Source organism: Apium graveolens, chromosome 10 (assembly GCF_009905375.1).
Source record: "Apium graveolens cultivar Ventura chromosome 10, ASM990537v1, whole genome shotgun sequence".
NCBI classification, from domain to species: domain Eukaryota; kingdom Viridiplantae; phylum Streptophyta; class Magnoliopsida; order Apiales; family Apiaceae; genus Apium; species Apium graveolens.
The window spans coordinates 26,642,387-26,661,531 of NC_133656.1; the positions used below are offsets into that span (position 1 = coordinate 26,642,387).

General features: G+C 33.1%; 1 protein-coding gene across 1 annotated transcript; it reads left to right on the top strand.

The window, feature by feature from the left end:
* The first annotated feature begins 6,906 nt into the window (after positions 1–6,906).
* LOC141690464 (uncharacterized) lies at positions 6,907–7,887 on the top strand. The gene has a single exon (XM_074495261.1). The coding sequence runs from the start codon at positions 6,907–6,909 to the stop codon at positions 7,885–7,887; it is 981 nt and encodes a 326-aa protein (XP_074351362.1).
* The last annotated feature ends 11,258 nt before the right edge of the window (positions 7,888–19,145 follow it).

Consider the following 19,145-nt stretch of genomic DNA (forward strand, 5'->3'; position numbering starts at 1 on the left):
TTTGTATCCCGGTTATCACCCTTGACGTATACGGGCTATGTGTCCTCATTTCGGGTATACACACACTTCGCAGGTCCTTAGGTACATATAGTACCGTCTCCTACGGTACCGGTAGTCTATCTAATACACGAAGTACTTGGATCATACCCCTCCCTTGTCCTCAAGGAAATCTTATCATATACTTGGAATCATCGAACTATATCAAAGTTCCCTAAGCGTTTTGCTTGTTAATAGGCGCAGCTTTACCTCATATATATATGTACTTCTGAAAGTTTTCGGAGGAAGTACTAAGGATGTGAGTTGACCGTTGTCAACAGATAAGTAAATAAGGGGGAGTTCCTTTTGAAACTATATTCAAAATATTTAAAATAAGTCGAGATATTATTCTCCGATGATCTAAATTATACGAATGATTTTCCGAAAATGAGAAGTATTTTAGATGAGGTTTTATGATTTTTAAATCATAAATAAATCTTTTAATAAATAATAAATAATTAAATATTAATCGATAAATAATTAAACTTCGAATAAGTTTACTTTAAAAGAATATTTAAAATAATATTCCCCAACTAATTTATGTTTAGGTAATATAATAATCTTTAATATTTAATCGAGTTTGAAATAAATATTCACTGGAGAATACTTCCTCCATAATAAATGAATAGTTAATAAATATTTATTATTCGAACGGTAAGGTATAGTTGAGGGTATACGGTCTTTGGAAATCGTTTTCATAAAAGTTCGAGGTATTTAATATTTCGTAAGTGGACGTTGAGTCCCTTAAAACGTACTACTATGGACTTTTAATCATCCTATAAAGATTAAAGGATAAAGATTAAAGAAGGACAAATTCTCTGACCAGACCTGAGTTATTATGTATTCGTATATGTGTGATTGCTGGTCGGTGTGCATGACTATGTGCTCTGTGACATTTTTGTGAATTTAAAGGAATTATTTGATTTAAATAAAGGTTTATTTTACCTTCACGCATTTTTATAAAATTAGCTGAGTAAGATAAAAATATGGGATATGTTCTGTTATTATCATAATAGTCCCAGAGACTTTTTAAAAATGGTGGACAGATTTATTTATTGGTCGTTGCATTTTAAATTGATTTTTATGTGCTAAATTGCTATTACTAGCAAGAACTTGCGAAAATCATATAAAATCAACCGTTCGCTCAAAAGTTTATTATGAGTAATGGCTGGAAAGCTAATTTCAAGATCTACGTAATAAAATTGTCATTTGTAATAATTTTCAACTTTCCGAGAGAGATATATTTTATAATTTGATTTTTATTGTAATTTAGTAAAAAGAAAGGATCAAATAAGCATATAAGGGAATTAGTAAAGTACTAAATTGCCCTTGTCCCTGATTGTTTATAAACTCCTCACCCCCCTTTTTTCTTTTCTTTTTCCCGTGCGGCCCATTCTCTCTTCTCTCTTTCTTTTTCACTCTCTCTCGACTACTTTCTCTCTCTCTCTCTCTCGGCTCTCCTTTTTCTCTCTTGGTATACTACTTGTTTCTTTGATAACTCTTACCAATCCTTCTCAAAATCTCTTGTTAAACACATATAAGTAGTTATTAGAGTGTGCATGTGTGTATATCCCCTTGCATGCAAAGCTCGATCTGTGTGTTTGGGTGTGTTTACCCGAGAGCTTTTCGACTCTTGGTGTTGTTGTTGAAATCGTCTTGTTTAAGCATGATTCTTTGCAAATGATTGGTTTATAAGATGTGCATGTTAGTTGTTTTGAGAAATTAATGGAAAAACGGAGGTTTCGTGGTTGGAGACCCTCGAATGAGGGCACCACTGTGAGGCCACCGCCACCGGTGATGAACTCCGGTGAACCGGTGGTGAGTAATGATGTAACCACTGAACTCTACTACATCAAACTTGTTCTTTTGATTATTGCATGTGTTTATTTTGAAAACTCAAATGGTTTTGGTTTTTGGAAGTTATTGATTTGATTTTTGTTAACTAAAGTGATTATGGGTTGATATTAGGATGATTTATGATTTAAGGATTAAGAAAAACATTTGCATGTGTTGCTTCTTGAAAACCCGAATGGGATCTTGGTTTTTAGAAGATCAAAAATGATTTTAGTAATGGATAAGACTTGTTGATGTTCATTCTTGGAAATTAATGATTAATTAGAGAGTTTGGATGATAAATTACTTAATGTTTGCATGCATGTATCAATGAGGGTTATGTTTCTTTTGTGATTTAAGTATGTTAATTGATAACAATGAATTTTTATGATATTTGGACTTGTATGTTTGATTGGATGCTTGAGAAATCAAATTTGGGATTGCATGGTGAAGGTTTTGGTTCGACCTTGTGCTAATAAGAAGGAAAATTGATTTTTGTGACTTGATTTTGGTATAATTTAAGTTTACCTAGGAAGAAATGAGATTGCATGTTTATTTAAAAGGGGAAATGATGATTCATGTCTTGGTTTGATTGTGATTGTGATTAAGGACGAATGGTTTATAGTACTTAAAAGGGGGTCAATTCTAATTTAAATGCTTGATTTGATCATAGAGATTAATTAAGAATTATAAGTGAGATTTTTGCTTAATTTGCTATATTTAGTTCGAATTGAAGTATAAAAAGAAAGGGGATGATTGATTTGTAGTTGTCGTATTGGCTTAAAGATGACTTTAGGGTCGATATTGCAAGTTTTTCCGATTGTTTATTCATATAAGAATTTCTAGTAAAAAGAGCTATGTGTACTAATATAAAGTACGATTTGAATTCGAAATGAGATAAGGATGTTTATAAGCGATGGTCGAGTCTTTAAAGGTGTAAAGGTTAAGAGTAAAATATATGATGTGTGATATGCTATATGCTTATGCTATATTCGTATACTCGAGTCAAGGGTATAATCGAGCTATCGTATTGAGTGATCGTTCTGGGAACGAAAGTTGAGAACTGATTAAGATTTTGGTTTTTATTGTAGATTCGGAGCGTGAGGACATTCAGGCTAGGAAAGGAAAGGGTATACTAGGTGGCAGTAGTTCAACTTTCGAGAAAGCAAATTCAGGCAAGTAACTCTCATTACTTGTGAAAATAAGTTATAAAGAGGTTATTGTTCATACCATGTAGAGTATGGAACTGTTAATGATTTGAGATATCCCGTTTTGATTTTGATAAACTGTTATTTATAAGCTTACTGATTCAACCCTTTGGTAACCCGTCTTTTCTGTTCAAGTTATTTGCTAAGCCATGAACTGTTTTAAACCCTATAATTGCCTTTGCGAACCCCTTGTAATGATACCTTATTTCTTGATCACCATATTTCCTACTGATTCCTGAAACAGATATTGATCCTTCTAATTTAAGTACCCTGTTATCCTTGATTCAAAAACCTTAAGAGTTGTTCCTTGCTTATCTTTGAATCACTCCCTAAACTTTGTTTTCTTAGAATTTGACTTAAGAATGAGTTTCGACTCAAAAGAGTCCGAATGATTTCATATTCTTGGTAATGATACAATGAATTTAGAAAACCTATCTTTTTCCAAACTCAAGGTTTTCCAAACGAATTCGTGATGGATTGGATTGGGACGTAAGAGGCTAGTGGGACTAGTCCAGTCATGGTAAGAGGCTAGCGGGGCTAGTCCAACATTAGGCTGAAATTATGCCGATTGGTACCTTAAAGACCGGATGGAGGTCGGTACGGGCTGATCACCCGTATTATAATGAAATAAAAGATAAAGTGATCCAATCAAGGGTTCTAATTGATTATTTAAAAGAGAACTGAAACATTCTGTTCAGTAAATTGATTCTTGAAAATGAAAATGGTTTATATTGTTTTGAAAAGAGTTGATTGTGTTAATGTGAAGCTTAAAGCTCGAGAACCCTGATTTTTAATCTGCTGATCATATGATTGATTCCATATTGTGAAATACTATTGCTTTCCTCTTCCTGAAAGTTCTAATCTGATCCTTTAATGATTTGTGATAAATGTCGGCTTTCACCCTGCGTTGAGCCTTGTTCCTTGAAAGCCTTACATTTTTCCTTCATAACCCTTTCTTAACCCAAAAGATGGAAATCTGCCACCTAGATCAAATAAAGTAGAATGCCCTGAGATTGGTAAAGTATATTGTGGATTTCGTATCATAGAACTGCTTTATAGTTACTTGCTGAGTTTTATACTCATATGTTTTGTTTTAATCTAACCATGTCAGTTAAGAAAGAAGATGACCAGGCTTAGGCACACTGCTCGTAAGAGCGCACCTGGTGGTCCCTATCGTGTTGAAGGCTTCCGGTTGCCAGAGCAGGTAGCGGTATTTCTGAGTGAGCAAGCGCTTAGAAGGAAAGTTGTAGAGATACAATGGGTTATCTGTCGGTTCCCAGCCGGAATCAATTATGTTTATTTAATAATATTTTGGGGCTGTAAGTTATATTTGATGATTGGTAGTTGTGATCTTGTCTCATACTTTATCCTGTTTGATCGTGTTAGTAGTTAATCGGGGTTTATGCATATTTAATTATTAGAATAAAGGTGTGTGGGTCCTCATTTCCTAACCCCGAGGTTGAGGGCGTCACAAGTTGGTATCAGAGCTACAGGATCTAGTCCCTGATACAAGTTAGGAATAAAAAGGGTATTTTGGGTATATATCTATATCGTGAGAGAGTTCGACTCATATAGAGTTGAGTTAGACTATTAGGTATAGTCTAAGGAAAGTGTGTATCAGTTAGAGTGGAAACTAGAGTTAGGGTGTGAGTTAGCTGGAAGCTTTTATTTAACCCTAACATTGTTTCTTGGTTGTTGTTTTGTGTTTTCTCTCAGGATCCCAGTAGTGGTAGTGACTCAGATTCAAAGATTAGTTTGACTGGTACCCCAGTGGACCCCATTCCACCCTCTCCAGAGGAGCCTGTGTATGTTAGTTCAGACCCAGAGGAGGACCCTTCTGAGAGTAGTGAGATCCCTATGTAAATTTCACCCTTGAGGCCAGATTCAGAGACTCCTGCCCCTGAGCCAGAGTCTGAGATGCCTAAGACTGTACCTGTCAGTGTTCTTGATTTATACCTTTCTTGAGAGCTTGAGATGTGATCTTGATGATGGTGAAGTCTTGGGAGTGCTTAGTATGGTTTTTGGAGCCTAAAATAACCATTAAAATCAAGAAACCAAAGAAGAGTTACTATTCACTATCATCTTTGTTGAATTTATTTCATCCATTAAACCTTGATAAAAAGAGCTCAAAGATTTATCTTACCTTATTTTAGGTTGTATGAAGCTTGATAATTAATGGGAGGATTCCATGGTGTAAAATTCGTAATTTTATTTTTAATTTATTTATTAGAAATTAGATATTAATTTGTCTAGATAAATATTTTAAAATTAGAATATTCTGAAAACATTTTGTGCAAGGTAGTTGATTTGTGAAAAGATTTGTTATTTGTGGAAATAAGTGTAAGAATAATTTAGAAAATCGAAATTTTTTTAGTTTAGGTAATTGTGTGTATCAAATATTTTATTTATGGAATTTACTTGGAGAGGTTGTAAATCTTTAGGAGGAAATATTATTATTTCCTAGTTGAGATATAGGGTTTTGTATCGTTATAAATACACCATATTCGTATTCCTTGTTTTTATCATTAAAATTCGTAGGACTTTCTCAGCAAAAATCAGCTGTCTTGTAAAATTCGTAAAAAATTCATCGTAAGTCAGAATTCAGTGATTCTGGACTTTTCAGAAAGGTCTTTTCGTTATCTTCAGATTTCGTGTTTCGTGTTTTTCAAGAAAATATCGTTTGGAGGGTCAAAAAGAGTAAATTCAGATCTGGTCAGGCTTTGAGGTAAGTACTTTTGACTTACTTTTATTTTTCGGAAAATATATTTCAGTTCTGTTTTTAATTTCGTATAAGATATAAGAATTTTGATTTCGAAATTATAAGATATAAGTATTTGTGAATTTTAGAACCCAGTCTCTACGTTTTCGAACCCGTTCGTAATTTACGCTATAGTTCCGGAACTAGCCTTAGATACCCTTAGTAGGCGCACAAGTGTGCAACTTTAGATACCTATTAAGGGCGCGTAATTATTGAACTTTAGATGCCGACCACTGGCAAAGTGTGGTATAAAGAATAAGAATAAGAATTAGATGCCGGCTACTGGCAAAGTGTGGCCGTAGATCAAGACTGTGGTATTTATAAGAATTATCGTTTTGTTCTATTTTATTTTGTTCTGATCTGTTATAAAATCTGCTCTGTTCTGTTTTAAATTCTGAATTTTAAAATATAAAACTTGGGTTGGATCTACTTAACAAATTGTTTTACAAAATTATTATTGTTTGAGAAAAATCATTTTATTAAAACACCCATTGTTTTTCTGTTTAAGAGATAGTCAATTTGTACTTGCTGAGCTGTGTAGCTCACCCCTTTTAACATTTCAGGTTCGGAATTTGGAGCATATTAAAATTAAGGAATGAGAACTATGAGGAGATCTGTGCTGCTTCGTTTTGTGCTATTTGAATTAGAATAAAGATTTTGTTTTTAGAGAATAAATTTAATTATCTGTTAGACAATTATTATCGGATTTGTGGAGCTGCGTCTCTATTTTTATGATTTTGATTATTGAGTTTGACCGCTGCTTTGAATTTCGTGATCTATTAGAATTATCGAGTAATAATATATTTTATTTTTAGTTTTCGATTTAGAACTAATAGTCCGGATGTGCGGGCTGATACAGTTGGTATCCAGAGCAGGCTGTCCTTCGGAGTGTATTAGGTATGGGACTAGTACATTCCCTAGGATGCGATCCTTTAGACTATCGTATAGGTCTTAGAAAATTATTTTGGATTTAGGGCATTTATTTGTGTGATTATTTGATATGTTTGACTTTTGTGTTTTTTTTGATTATTGACTATAAGTTTAGAATTTGTTTTGTGTGTTCTAGTAAAGATGGATGGAGAAAATCAGAACAACAATGAAAATCAGGGCAATAATGATGAAGGAGGAAACGTCTTTGACCAGCTGGCTGAAACTCTAGCTGTACTTGTGAATCAGCAACCGAAGCCCAACATCGTCTCTCAATTCAAGCGTTTGAACCCGCCAACTTTTGATGGAGCTACAGACCCGGCTATCGTTGAGATGTGGATCCAAGAGATGGAAAAAGCTTTCGGACTTCTGGGGAGCAATGAGGGACAGAAGGTGACCTTAGCTGTGTACCAATTGCAAGGAAGCGCTTACGACTGGTGGCTTATGGAAAAGAGAAAGAATGAGACGACAAATCTTGAAGAAAATCATGAACCGTACACTTGGGCAAAGTTCAAGAAGGCTTTAGAGGACAAGTACTTTTCGAGAACAGTTCGTCTGCAGAAAGAGAGGGACTTCATTCGACTTCAACAAGGTGGAAGAACCGTCATTGAATACGAAGCAGAATTTGCAAAGCTTGCGAAGTACGCGTCGACCCTAGTAGCAGATGAGAGCAGTCGAGCACGAAGATTAGAGGAGGGACTTCGAAGTGACATCAGGAATTCAGTGGCGTCGTTTGAACTTCAGACGTACGAGGCTGTCCTCAACAAGGCGTTAGTGATCGAAAGGGGCTTGGCAGAATCTGAAAAGGCGTCTGGCAGTTGGAATAAGAGGCGGATCACTCAAACTAGTGGGCAATCTTTTCAAGAGGGACCACTCAAGAAGCCACACGTGTACGATAACATCGGGGGTCAAGGTGATCGAGAGACGTGTACCAGGTGCGGCAAGAATCATCCGGACAAAGTCTGTCGTTGGAATACAGGTGCTTGTTTTCATTGCGGAGAAGTAGGACATAAGATTTCGAATTGTCCGCACAATCCGCCACCGCCACCAAGGAAGGAAGCAGATAACAAGATGGGCAAAGGACGTGTGTTTCAGCTGACAGGAAATGACAACTATCGCAATTAAGGTATGATTTCTTTTCTTTAGTGACTTATTTAATTTATTTATGTTATGTGAATTTGGGGACCAAATTCTTTTAAGGAGGGAAGAATGTAAAATTCGTAATTTTATTTTTAATTTATTTATTAGAAATTAGATATTAATTTGTCTAGATAAATATTTTAAAATTAGAATATTCTGAAAACATTTTGTGCAAGGTAGTTGATTTGTGAAAAGATTTGTTATTTGTGGAAATAAGTGTAAGAATAATTTAGAAAATCGAAATTTTTTTAGTTTAGGTAATTGTGTGTATCAAATATTTTATTTATGGAATTTACTTGGAGAGGTTGTAAATCTTTAGGAGGAAATATTATTATTTCCTAGTTGAGATATAGGGTTTTGTATCGTTATAAATACACCATATTCGTATTCCTTGTTTTTATCATTAAAATTCGTAGGACTTTCTCAGCAAAAATCAGCTGTCTTGTAAAATTCGTAAAAAATTCATCGTAAGTCAGAATTCAGTGATTCTGGACTTTTCAGAAAGGTGTTTTCGTTATCTTCAGATTTCGTGTTTCGTGTTTTTCAAGAAAATATCGTTTAGAGGGTCAAAAAGAGTAAATTCAGATCTGGTCAGGCTTTGAGGTAAGTACTTTTGACTTACTTTTATTTTTCGGAAAATATATTTCAGTTCTGTTTTTAATTTCGTATAAGATATAAGAATTTTGATTTCGAAATTATAAGATATAAGTATTTGTGAATTTTAGAACCCAGTCTCTACGTTTTCGAACCCGTTCGTAATTTACGCTATAGTTCCGGAACTAGCCTTAGATACCCTTACTAGGCGCACAAGTGTGCAACTTTAGATACCTATTAAGGGCGCGTAATTATTGAACTTTAGATGCCGACCACTGGCAAAGTGTGGTATAAAGAATAAGAATAAGAATTAGATGCCGGCTACTGGCAAAGTGTGGCCGTAGATCAAGACTGTGGTATTTATAAGAATTATCGTTTTGTTCTATTTTATTTTGTTCTGATCTGTTATAAAATCTGCTCTGTTCTGTTTTAAATTCTGAATTTTAAAATATAAAACTTGGGTTGGATCTACTTAACAAATTGTTTTACAAAATTATTATTGTTTGAGAAAAATCATTTTATTAAAACACCCATTGTTTTTCTGTTTAAGAGATAGTCAATTTGTACTTGCTGAGCTGTGTAGCTCACCCCTTTTAACATTTCAGGTTCGGAATTTGGAGCATATTAAAATTAAGGAATGAGAACTATGAGGAGATCTGTGCTGCTTCGTTTTGTGCTATTTGAATTAGAATAAAGATTTTGTTTTTAGAGAATAAATTTAATTATCTGTTAGACAATTATTATCGGATTTGTGGAGCTGCGTCTCTATTTTTATGATTTTGATTATTGAGTTTGACCGCTGCTTTGAATTTCGTGATCTATTAGAATTATCGAGTAATAATATATTTTATTTTTAGTTTTCGATTTAGAACTAATAGTCCGGATGTGCGGGACCACTCAAGAAGCCACACGTGTACGATAACATCGGGGGTCAAGGTGATCGAGAGACGTGTACCAGGTGCGGCAAGAATCATCCGGACAAAGTCTGTCGTTGGAATACAGGTGCTTGTTTTCATTGCGGAGAAGTAGGACATAAGATTTCGAATTGTCCGCACAATCCGCCACCGCCACCAAGGAAGGAAGCAGATAACAAGATGGGCAAAGGACGTGTGTTTCAGCTGACAGGAAATGACAACTATCGCAATTAAGGTATGATTTCTTTTCTTTAGTGACTTATTTAATTTATTTATGTTATGTGAATTTGGGGAGAATAAGAATTAGATGCCGGCTACTGGCAAAGTGTGGCCGTAGATCAAGACTGTGGTATTTATAAGAATTATCGTTTTGTTCTATTTTATTTTGTTCTGATCTGTTATAAAATCTGCTCTGTTCTGTTTTAAATTCTGAATTTTAAAATATAAAACTTGGGTTGGATCTACTTAACAAATTGTTTTACAAAATTATTATTGTTTGAGAAAAATCATTTTATTAAAACACCCATTGTTTTTCTGTTTAAGAGATAGTCAATTTGTACTTGCTGAGCTGTGTAGCTCACCCCTTTTAACATTTCAGGTTCGGAATTTGGAGCATATTAAAATTAAGGAATGAGAACTATGAGGAGATCTGTGCTGCTTCGTTTTGTGCTATTTGAATTAGAATAAAGATTTTGTTTTTAGAGAATAAATTTAATTATCTGTTAGACAATTATTATCGGATTTGTGGAGCTGCGTCTCTATTTTTATGATTTTGATTATTGAGTTTGACCGCTGCTTTGAATTTCGTGATCTATTAGAATTATCGAGTAATAATATATTTTATTTTTAGTTTTCGATTTAGAACTAATAGTCCGGATGTGCGGGCTGATACAGTAATTTTACATTCTTCCCTCCTTAAAAGAATTTGGTCCCCAAATTCACATAACATAAATAAATTAAATAAGTCACTAAAGAAAAGAAATCATACCTTAATTGCGATAGTTGTCATTTCCTGTCAGCTGAAACACACGTCCTTTGCCCATCTTGTTATCTGCTTCCTTCCTTGGTGGCGGTGGCGGATTGTGCGGACAATTCGAAATCTTATGTCCTACTTCTCCGCAATGAAAACAAGCACCTGTATTCCAACGACAGACTTTGTCCGGATGATTCTTGCCGCACCTGGTACACGTCTCTCGATCACCTTGACCCCCGATGTTATCGTACACGTGTGGCTTCTTGAGTGGTCCCTCTTGAAAAGATTGCCCACTATAAGAGGCGGATCACTCAAACTAGTGGGCAATCTTTTCAAGAGGGACCACTCAAGAAGCCACACGTGTACGATAACATCGGGGGTCAAGGTGATCGAGAGACGTGTACCAGGTGCGGCAAGAATCATCCGGACAAAGTCTGTCGTTGGAATACAGGTGCTTGTTTTCATTGCGGAGAAGTAGGACATAAGATTTCGAATTGTCCGCACAATCCGCCACCGCCACCAAGGAAGGAAGCAGATAACAAGATGGGCAAAGGACGTGTGTTTCAGCTGACAGGAAATGACAACTATCGCAATTAAGGTATGATTTCTTTTCTTTAGTGACTTATTTAATTTATTTATGTTATGTGAATTTGGGGACCAAATTCTTTTAAGGAGGGAAGAATGTAAAATTCGTAATTTTATTTTTAATTATTATTATTTCCTAGTTGAGATATAGGGTTTTGTATCGTTATAAATACACCATATTCGTATTCCTTGTTTTTATCATTAAAATTTGTAGGACTTTCTCAGCAAAAATCAGCTGTCTTGTAAAATTCGTAAAAAATTCATCGTAAGTCAGAATTCAGTGATTCTGGACTTTTCAGAAAGGTGTTTTCGTTATCTTCAGATTTCGTGTTTCGTGTTTTTCAAGAAAATATCGTTTGGAGGGTCAAAAAGAGTAAATTCAGATCTGGTCAGGCTTTGAGGTAAGTACTTTTGACTTACTTTTATTTTTCGGAAAATATATTTCAGTTCTGTTTTTAATTTCGTATAAGATATAAGAATTTTGATTTCGAAATTATAAGATATAAGTATTTGTGAATTTTAGAACCCAGTCTCTACGTTTTCGAACCCGTTCGTAATTTACGCTATAGTTCCGGAACTAGCCTTAGATACCCTTAGTAGGCGCACAAGTGTGCAACTTTAGATACCTATTAAGGGCGCGTAATTATTGAACTTTAGATGCCGACCACTGGCAAAGTGTGGTATAAAGAATAAGAATAAGAATTAGATGCCGGCTACTGGCAAAGTGTGGCCGTAGATCAAGACTGTGGTATTTATAAGAATTATCGTTTTGTTCTATTTTATTTTGTTCTGATCTGTTATAAAATCTGCTCTGTTCTGTTTTAAATTCTGAATTTTAAAATATAAAACTTGGGTTGGATCTACTTAACAAATTGTTTTACAAAATTATTATTGTTTGAGAAAAATCATTTTATTAAAACACCCATTGTTTTTCTGTTTAAGAGATAGTCAATTTGTACTTGCTGAGCTGTGTAGCTCACCCCTTTTAACATTTCAGGTTCGGAATTTGGAGCATATTAAAATTAAGGAATGAGAACTATGAGGAGATCTGTGCTGCTTCGTTTTGTGCTATTTGAATTAGAATAAAGATTTTGTTTTTAGAGAATAAATTTAATTATCTGTTAGACAATTATTATCGGATTTGTGGAGCTGCGTCTCTATTTTTATGATTTTGATTATTGAGTTTGACCGCTGCTTTGAATTTCGTGATCTATTAGAATTATCGAGTAATAATATATTTTATTTTTAGTTTTCGATTTAGAACTAATAGTCCGGATGTGCGGGCTGATACACATGGCTAGAGCTTGAAGATTTGAAATTGATTTCTTGGTTTATTTAGAAAGGGCCGAATGAAGCTTTTGGGAGAGAGAGGGAGTGTTTTTATGTTGCTTCTTGGGAGCTTCTTGGAATAATGCAAGTGATATCTTGTATTGATTTTTATTCTCTAGTTTATATCCTAGGATTTGATTTATGTTGGAAAATCTTAGACAAAAACTAGCTAGCCTTTGTAGTGTACAAGCTAAGCTACTTAACTTAGCTCTTTAGCTTACTATTTGCTAGCCCTTGGTTGATCATCCTATACCTTACCTCACTATTTGATAAAGTAACTATGATTACTTTTCTACCATGGTTAGTTAGTGCGTTACGTTTATTTAACCGTTTACGCGCTCGCTCGGTCGCTTAAACATTTTTGTAATAATTTCTCGTAAACGGTTCGCGTCGTAAATCCTTTCATATTTATTCCTTATGTTTTGAATTATTATATTTGGATATAAATCCGTAGGGTTTTAAATTCGTAATTATATTGTGATTTCCATAATCCTCGATGATTCGTAAATATGGTCATTTTTCAAAGTTCGTTTTCTTCGAAAACTAATAACGTTTATATACACTCATTTGGTACGTATAATAATAATATCAACATCGAAACTCATTTTATCATGCACTACATAGTGTGGGCTAAAAAAAATTCCCCGTCTGTCAGGGTTACTATTCATTAAACGTTTTTACAAGGTCTCAAAAATTTGAGTTATTACAATAACCATCTTGATGTAATTTGGAAATGTGTTTCTCATTTATGTGACCTAAACGACAATGCCATTAGAGGTATGTTTGATTTGAGTCTATCGTCTTAATACATTTATTATCATTATTTATGTTATAAACATGAGTATTGAAATTAAGAACATATACACCATTAAACAAACGTGGAACCCCATAGGTAACATTATTCAATGAAAAGGAACAACTATTATTCTGAGTCAAAAAATGAATTTTTTTAATATTTTTTAGAAATATATGTAGAATTATAATAAATGTATGCATATTTATTTTCAAAATATTATTTGAGTTCATTATATTGTATAGATTTGAGATCTAAATATATATTTTTCATATATTTTATAATTTTTTTACTTAAAAATCTTATATATTAATATATATTTATCTTAAATTTAATATATATTAATATTTAATTAACGCGACATACACGACATGAAAGTACAGGAACACGAATGTACACAAACGCTAAACATGTCGGTTTTGTGTTTGACATTCAAGTACACGAAATACGAAAATACATGACACGAATGTATATGACATGAATGAATTGGCAGGTCTAGTAACAACCGAATACCATTATAATACTCATTTACATTAATAACTTTTTAGATACTCAAATATATGTAAATATTTTATAATTATATTTGTTATTTCTGGATAATTCTAATATTAAAATAATTATTAAAAAATAAAAAAAAAATTAGTAAAAAGGCATGCCAAATCATGAAGAGGCATGCCTGGCTAATTGACGTCATGGCATGCCCATCTTGGCATTCACGTGCCGCTGTGACATGCACCCTAATCCCGAGGCTTGACCCGTTTCTTTACCACTAGAGTGCTGATGGGTTTCATATTCCTTCTTAACTGAAAACAATAAGGTGAATAACAACAAAAAGGGGTGAGCCAAAAATTGCTCAATAAATCCATAAAATATAAATAGTGTTAAAGCAGTTTAACTGAAACGGTAATCTGGGTATATCTGTAAAGATATAACCCCGCGAGAATAGAAAGAAGGCCACTGCTGGAGAGTACAAACGAACTAAACTAGACACAAGTTCGCATCTATACCCTGCTAATCAACTAGGATACAGTGCAGATCTATATCCCACTATATAGATACAGTCAGGCACCCAGGAACAACGACCCATCTCAAGGATCCGGTTATGTCCTGGTCCTTAGGATTAAGTAAACTTAATCCCCAAAAATATCAGTATCCAGTCCATGGAGTAGCAATTGGAACAATCGGTATGCTTTGATATATTCTAATCACCAGAATATATCAATATATGTGACTAACAATTGGAATATGAATAAGGAATTCAAAGAAAAGGAGACATCAAGAATCGAAATGAATATGAACAAAAGAATAACAAGTGTGTATCAGTGTTTATGAACAAGAATCAAAAGAGTGCAAGCGTGATAAGAATCTGAAGAAATATCACTATTCTGAAATTAGAATAGGGGAAAAACTTGCCTTCTACGCGACTCACTTCAGTTATATCACCTTCGTCTATCACCGACTCAACCTGCCTTACTGGCTTAGCTTCTGTTAGACAAATAGACTGGTTTAGTCATTTCGTACTTCAATTGCGTCTTGAACCGACTTCACATCGTTTTGTCTACCCATGCGCTTATCATTGACTTGTATATTATATATTAGCAAGTAAGACTCGATTAACCACATAATACACATAAGCACATAAGTCACATAATCATTTTTATAGATAAAATAATATTTAGAATCAAAATCGACTCGCTGGTCGCTTAACTGATCATTATCTAACCCGTTCCCTATTTTTCGGAATTTATCGGACTCGTCTTGGTACGCAATTCGGCTTATAACAAGGTCAACTAGAAATTACGTTTTAATATTATTTTTAATGAAATTATTTCATTTTTCTGAGTCAAAAGAGTTTCGTTTCGCTCGAATCGGACTAACGGTCTATTTAATATCAATTAAACACATATAATTCAATTTAAATAATTCTTACTGATTTTTAAATCCTAAAATAATTTTTAAATAATTATTTAAGAAAAATCAGAACTGGAAATGATTTTTCTATAATTTTTGGAATTTAAATAAATTTATTATGATTTATTGAAAATTATTTGATTAATTATCAAAACAATTAATCATTTTTAAATAATTAATAAATAATAAATAAATGATAAATAATTAAAAAAATAATCAAATCTGATTTTTAGAAAATATTTTTAAATTATTTATAATATAAATCAATTAATTAAATAATTAATTAATCAATTTATAAAATAAATAAAACTAGTTTTATAATTAAAATAAAATAAAAGTAAAAATAATTTCCAGAAACAATTGTCAGAAATCAATCACTGACAATTTCAGATCAAAACCGGGTTCTGGAAACGGGTCAAACGGGTTAGATTCCGGGTCATAAAGAACATGACCGGAATTTTCCAAGAAACCGGCCACCGGAGCAGATTCCGGTGCGCCAATTTCAGGCCAAAAACGACTTGGTTTGGATCATTTTTCACATGGTTTTAATCCCACATAAACTGAACAATATAACTCCGGCCAAAACGAATCAAAAGCATCACAGAATCTCCATCTCCGATCACAACCGACATCAACTCCGACCAAGAATCGAAATCACAGAATCGTACATGAAATCAAACGTTCTATAGTGCAAACTGAAGGTAAGAACACATAAAATCGAAGCCCTAACATTTCGAGAACCAAATATTCATAGAAATTACGGAGTTGTGATTTGAAAATTGGACATAAACCCTAATAATTGTGAATCACTATCCAGGAATCTTTTATGCAATTAAACACCATGAATCGACTGTAAATCATCTAAGAAAGCTATTTCAATAATCAAAACATCATAATAACCCTAGAATCAAAAAGCCCTAATTCGAACATAAACCCTAGAAATCAAAAATCAAAAACTACGGATTAAAACATGAAATTGATGCTAGAAACAGAAAGAACATATCAAAACCTTCGATTTGGGTAATTGAATCACACGATTTGATGATGTAATCAGTGAGAAATCACAACTTAAATTCCTGACCCGACCATGTTCTTCCAGACCCGATTTCAGAGAATTTTGTGAATTTTTCTGATTTTTAATGATTAATTATAATTAATTAAATGAAAATTAGGCTATTTATAGTAGTAAAATTAATACTCCTAATTAAAATTAAGGCCCTAATTCTACATCTTTTAAAATTAATAAGCCCCTAATTTTATAATTTTTGAGTATTAACATTTAATATATATGCCAAAATTTCCCAAAAATTTTTAATAATGCAAAAATACAAAGAAATGGTATAAATGAAAGTCCTATAATTTTATAAAAATAAAAATGTGATTTTTGTGGGGTTTTTAACACCCAATGGGGCCCGGAAAAGTCATTTTTCGCGAAACGAGAAAATTTGTAAAATACCTAGATGTTCTGAATAATGCGATGGTAAAAGCCGTTTGATGAAAAATAAGGCCCATTGTTTTATTTGAAATACCAGCTTTTAAATCATGATTCGGGTCATAAAACTTTTGAAATGAAAGCTATAAATGCAAAAATAAAGTATCTGAAAAATATCTTAAAAATACCAGGACGTCACAGAATGCACATAACACATAGCAATTAGGGTTTGACAGTTAATTCCACATAAATGACACATTAACACACATAATATATTATAAATATGATATAATACAGATGTAAATTTCCCAGACGTTACAAAAGTCATCAGCATAAGTCATCAGCATTTGCTGATCAGTAATAAACATCAGTATTTAGTCACTTCAGCTGAAAGTCAGGAGATATCAAATAAGGAAAGGGTTTGCAGAATTCAAGTCGGTGAATGACTTTACTTCTTATAAAAATCAAATTAAAGATATGTTTTATGATTCCTTATTGTAATAAAATAGGATTCCTTATTTGATTGTGTAGTTGTGCAGTATATAAGCACAAATTAGGTTAACACTTTATGTGTCGCGTATTGATATATCCTTTGTATAACCTAGGAGCTCTCAAGGATATATGTTCATCCTTTGATAGCTTAGTTTGTAATCAGTTTTTATCATTCAATACAAAATTGTTTATCCTATTGAGTGTTTAAATTGATTTATTTGTATAAAATGTATTCACCCCCTATATAGTTTTGTTAGTATTTGTGCCCTAGAGACAACACTATGATGTTTTAGTCTAAGACATTAGGATTATTAATGTTTATGTTATATCGATTATTCCCTTTATAATTTATTAATTCTTAGTTTACTGCGATATAAATGTTTGATTAATAATTGTCCTTTGAATATGATATGCAATTCTATATCTCTAAGTACGTGACTTAAAAATGAGTTTATGAGAATAGTATCAATATTCCTAACGGTCCCTAATCGAGTATAATTGTTAAGGGACAATAATAATGCATTAAGCCTGGTGTGTCTGTTGACAGATGATCACATCTCATTGATCATAGGTATGATGATACTAAAGTCAAAAACACAGGCAGATGTATATGTACATTGTGCTGGACAGACCCAATGTGAGATTCTACATGTCTATTGTGTCATAAGTAATTCTCATAGTGATAATGATGTAATGGTCCTTAGACCTGAATTCATTATATTTCTATAAGAGAATTAATATACATTGATTCCATTAAAAGTTATCCTTGACCGGGTAATGATAAAAGTGGACATTGGGTATATTATGAATTGTATGAGAAATATGAATGATCTAGATGGAATCTAACCCTCCTATTTTAGGAGTGATATTATTGGCCTCTTGTGTGAGTTAGACTATGAAATACGTGGCCACGCTCAAATGTTGATTTGATATGATAGTCTACTCATTGATCAAGGAAATGAGGATGAGGATGATACATTACATGCCTCTAGTTTAATCTATAATATTTGGTTAAAGAGATTATATTACATTATACATTATTCATGAAAGGTTTAATCGATCACCGATTAAATTATTATTACTTGGATAGTAATGATGTATTACTAGATGCCGCTAATTGTTTACGATTTTAAATGAGATTTAAAATTCGTTGCCAACGTAATAATAACCTATAGGATCATACACTAAAAATGCTTGAAGGCTTATTTAATTTAAATTGGATTTAAATTATATTAAAGTAATTCGAATTATTTATAATATTAATTAAGTATGACTTAATTAATTAGATAAATATTGATATTCGAAATTACTAATATTAATTATGAAATTCATTTGTTAACTAATTAAGTGTGACTTAATTATTATACAAATAGGAATTTCGAATTAATAATAACTCATAATTAGTTGAGAGTTATAATTCTTATTATACTCACTATATAATATCTCTTGTGTGGCTGATTTTGTATGCAAGACTTTTACTAAAACCCCAACCACCACGGGAGAAGATGGAGAGAGCAAGAAGAAACGAGTTTGTGCTAGTACACATTCAATCCTTGCATTCAAGCATTCGTGTGGATACAGATAGAGTGTAGATCGTGAGAGCGGGATGCGTGGTGATTGAACAAGCTTTGGATCTCCATTAGTCAACCAATTTGTAAAGCTTCTTAAGGTAAACAATCTGATCTACGAATTAAATATCTATTGTTCGCATGGATCATGCGGTGGGTTTCGAAAATTCTGATTTTTCACGTTTTTAATTACTATTTCCGTTGCGTTTATGTGCTCGAAACCCTTCAAGTTTTATTAAGGACCTAACAATTGGTATCAGAACTTGTTGTTGATATACAAACAATTTAAGATCTAAAATCAAGTTATAATGGCAGATAATGAACCTCAACATAATCCCCCACCTCCTTCACCAGCCAATCAACCTATCAGTCATAATATGGGAAGATATGAGGCTATCAAGGTTCCAATCCTGATCTTCATGAATATCAAATATAGAAGGTGAAGATAGCCATGTGCCTGAAAGCACTAGATCCTGAATATCTGAGCAGGATTTATGATGGTCCTCATAGACCAATGAAGGTTGTTGTTTCTTTTGCTAGAGAAGAAGAAAAGATGGTTGATAAGGAAAAAAAGGACTATTCTCCTGAAGATCTTTCATCCATTATGAAAGATGTAAAAGTAAGACGTAATTTGCATATCAGTCTTAACAGT

Coding starts and splice junctions, on each gene's coding strand:
- LOC141690464 (XM_074495261.1), top strand. CDS start 6,907: ATGGATGGAGAAAATCAGAACAACAATGAAAATCAGGGCAATAATGAT.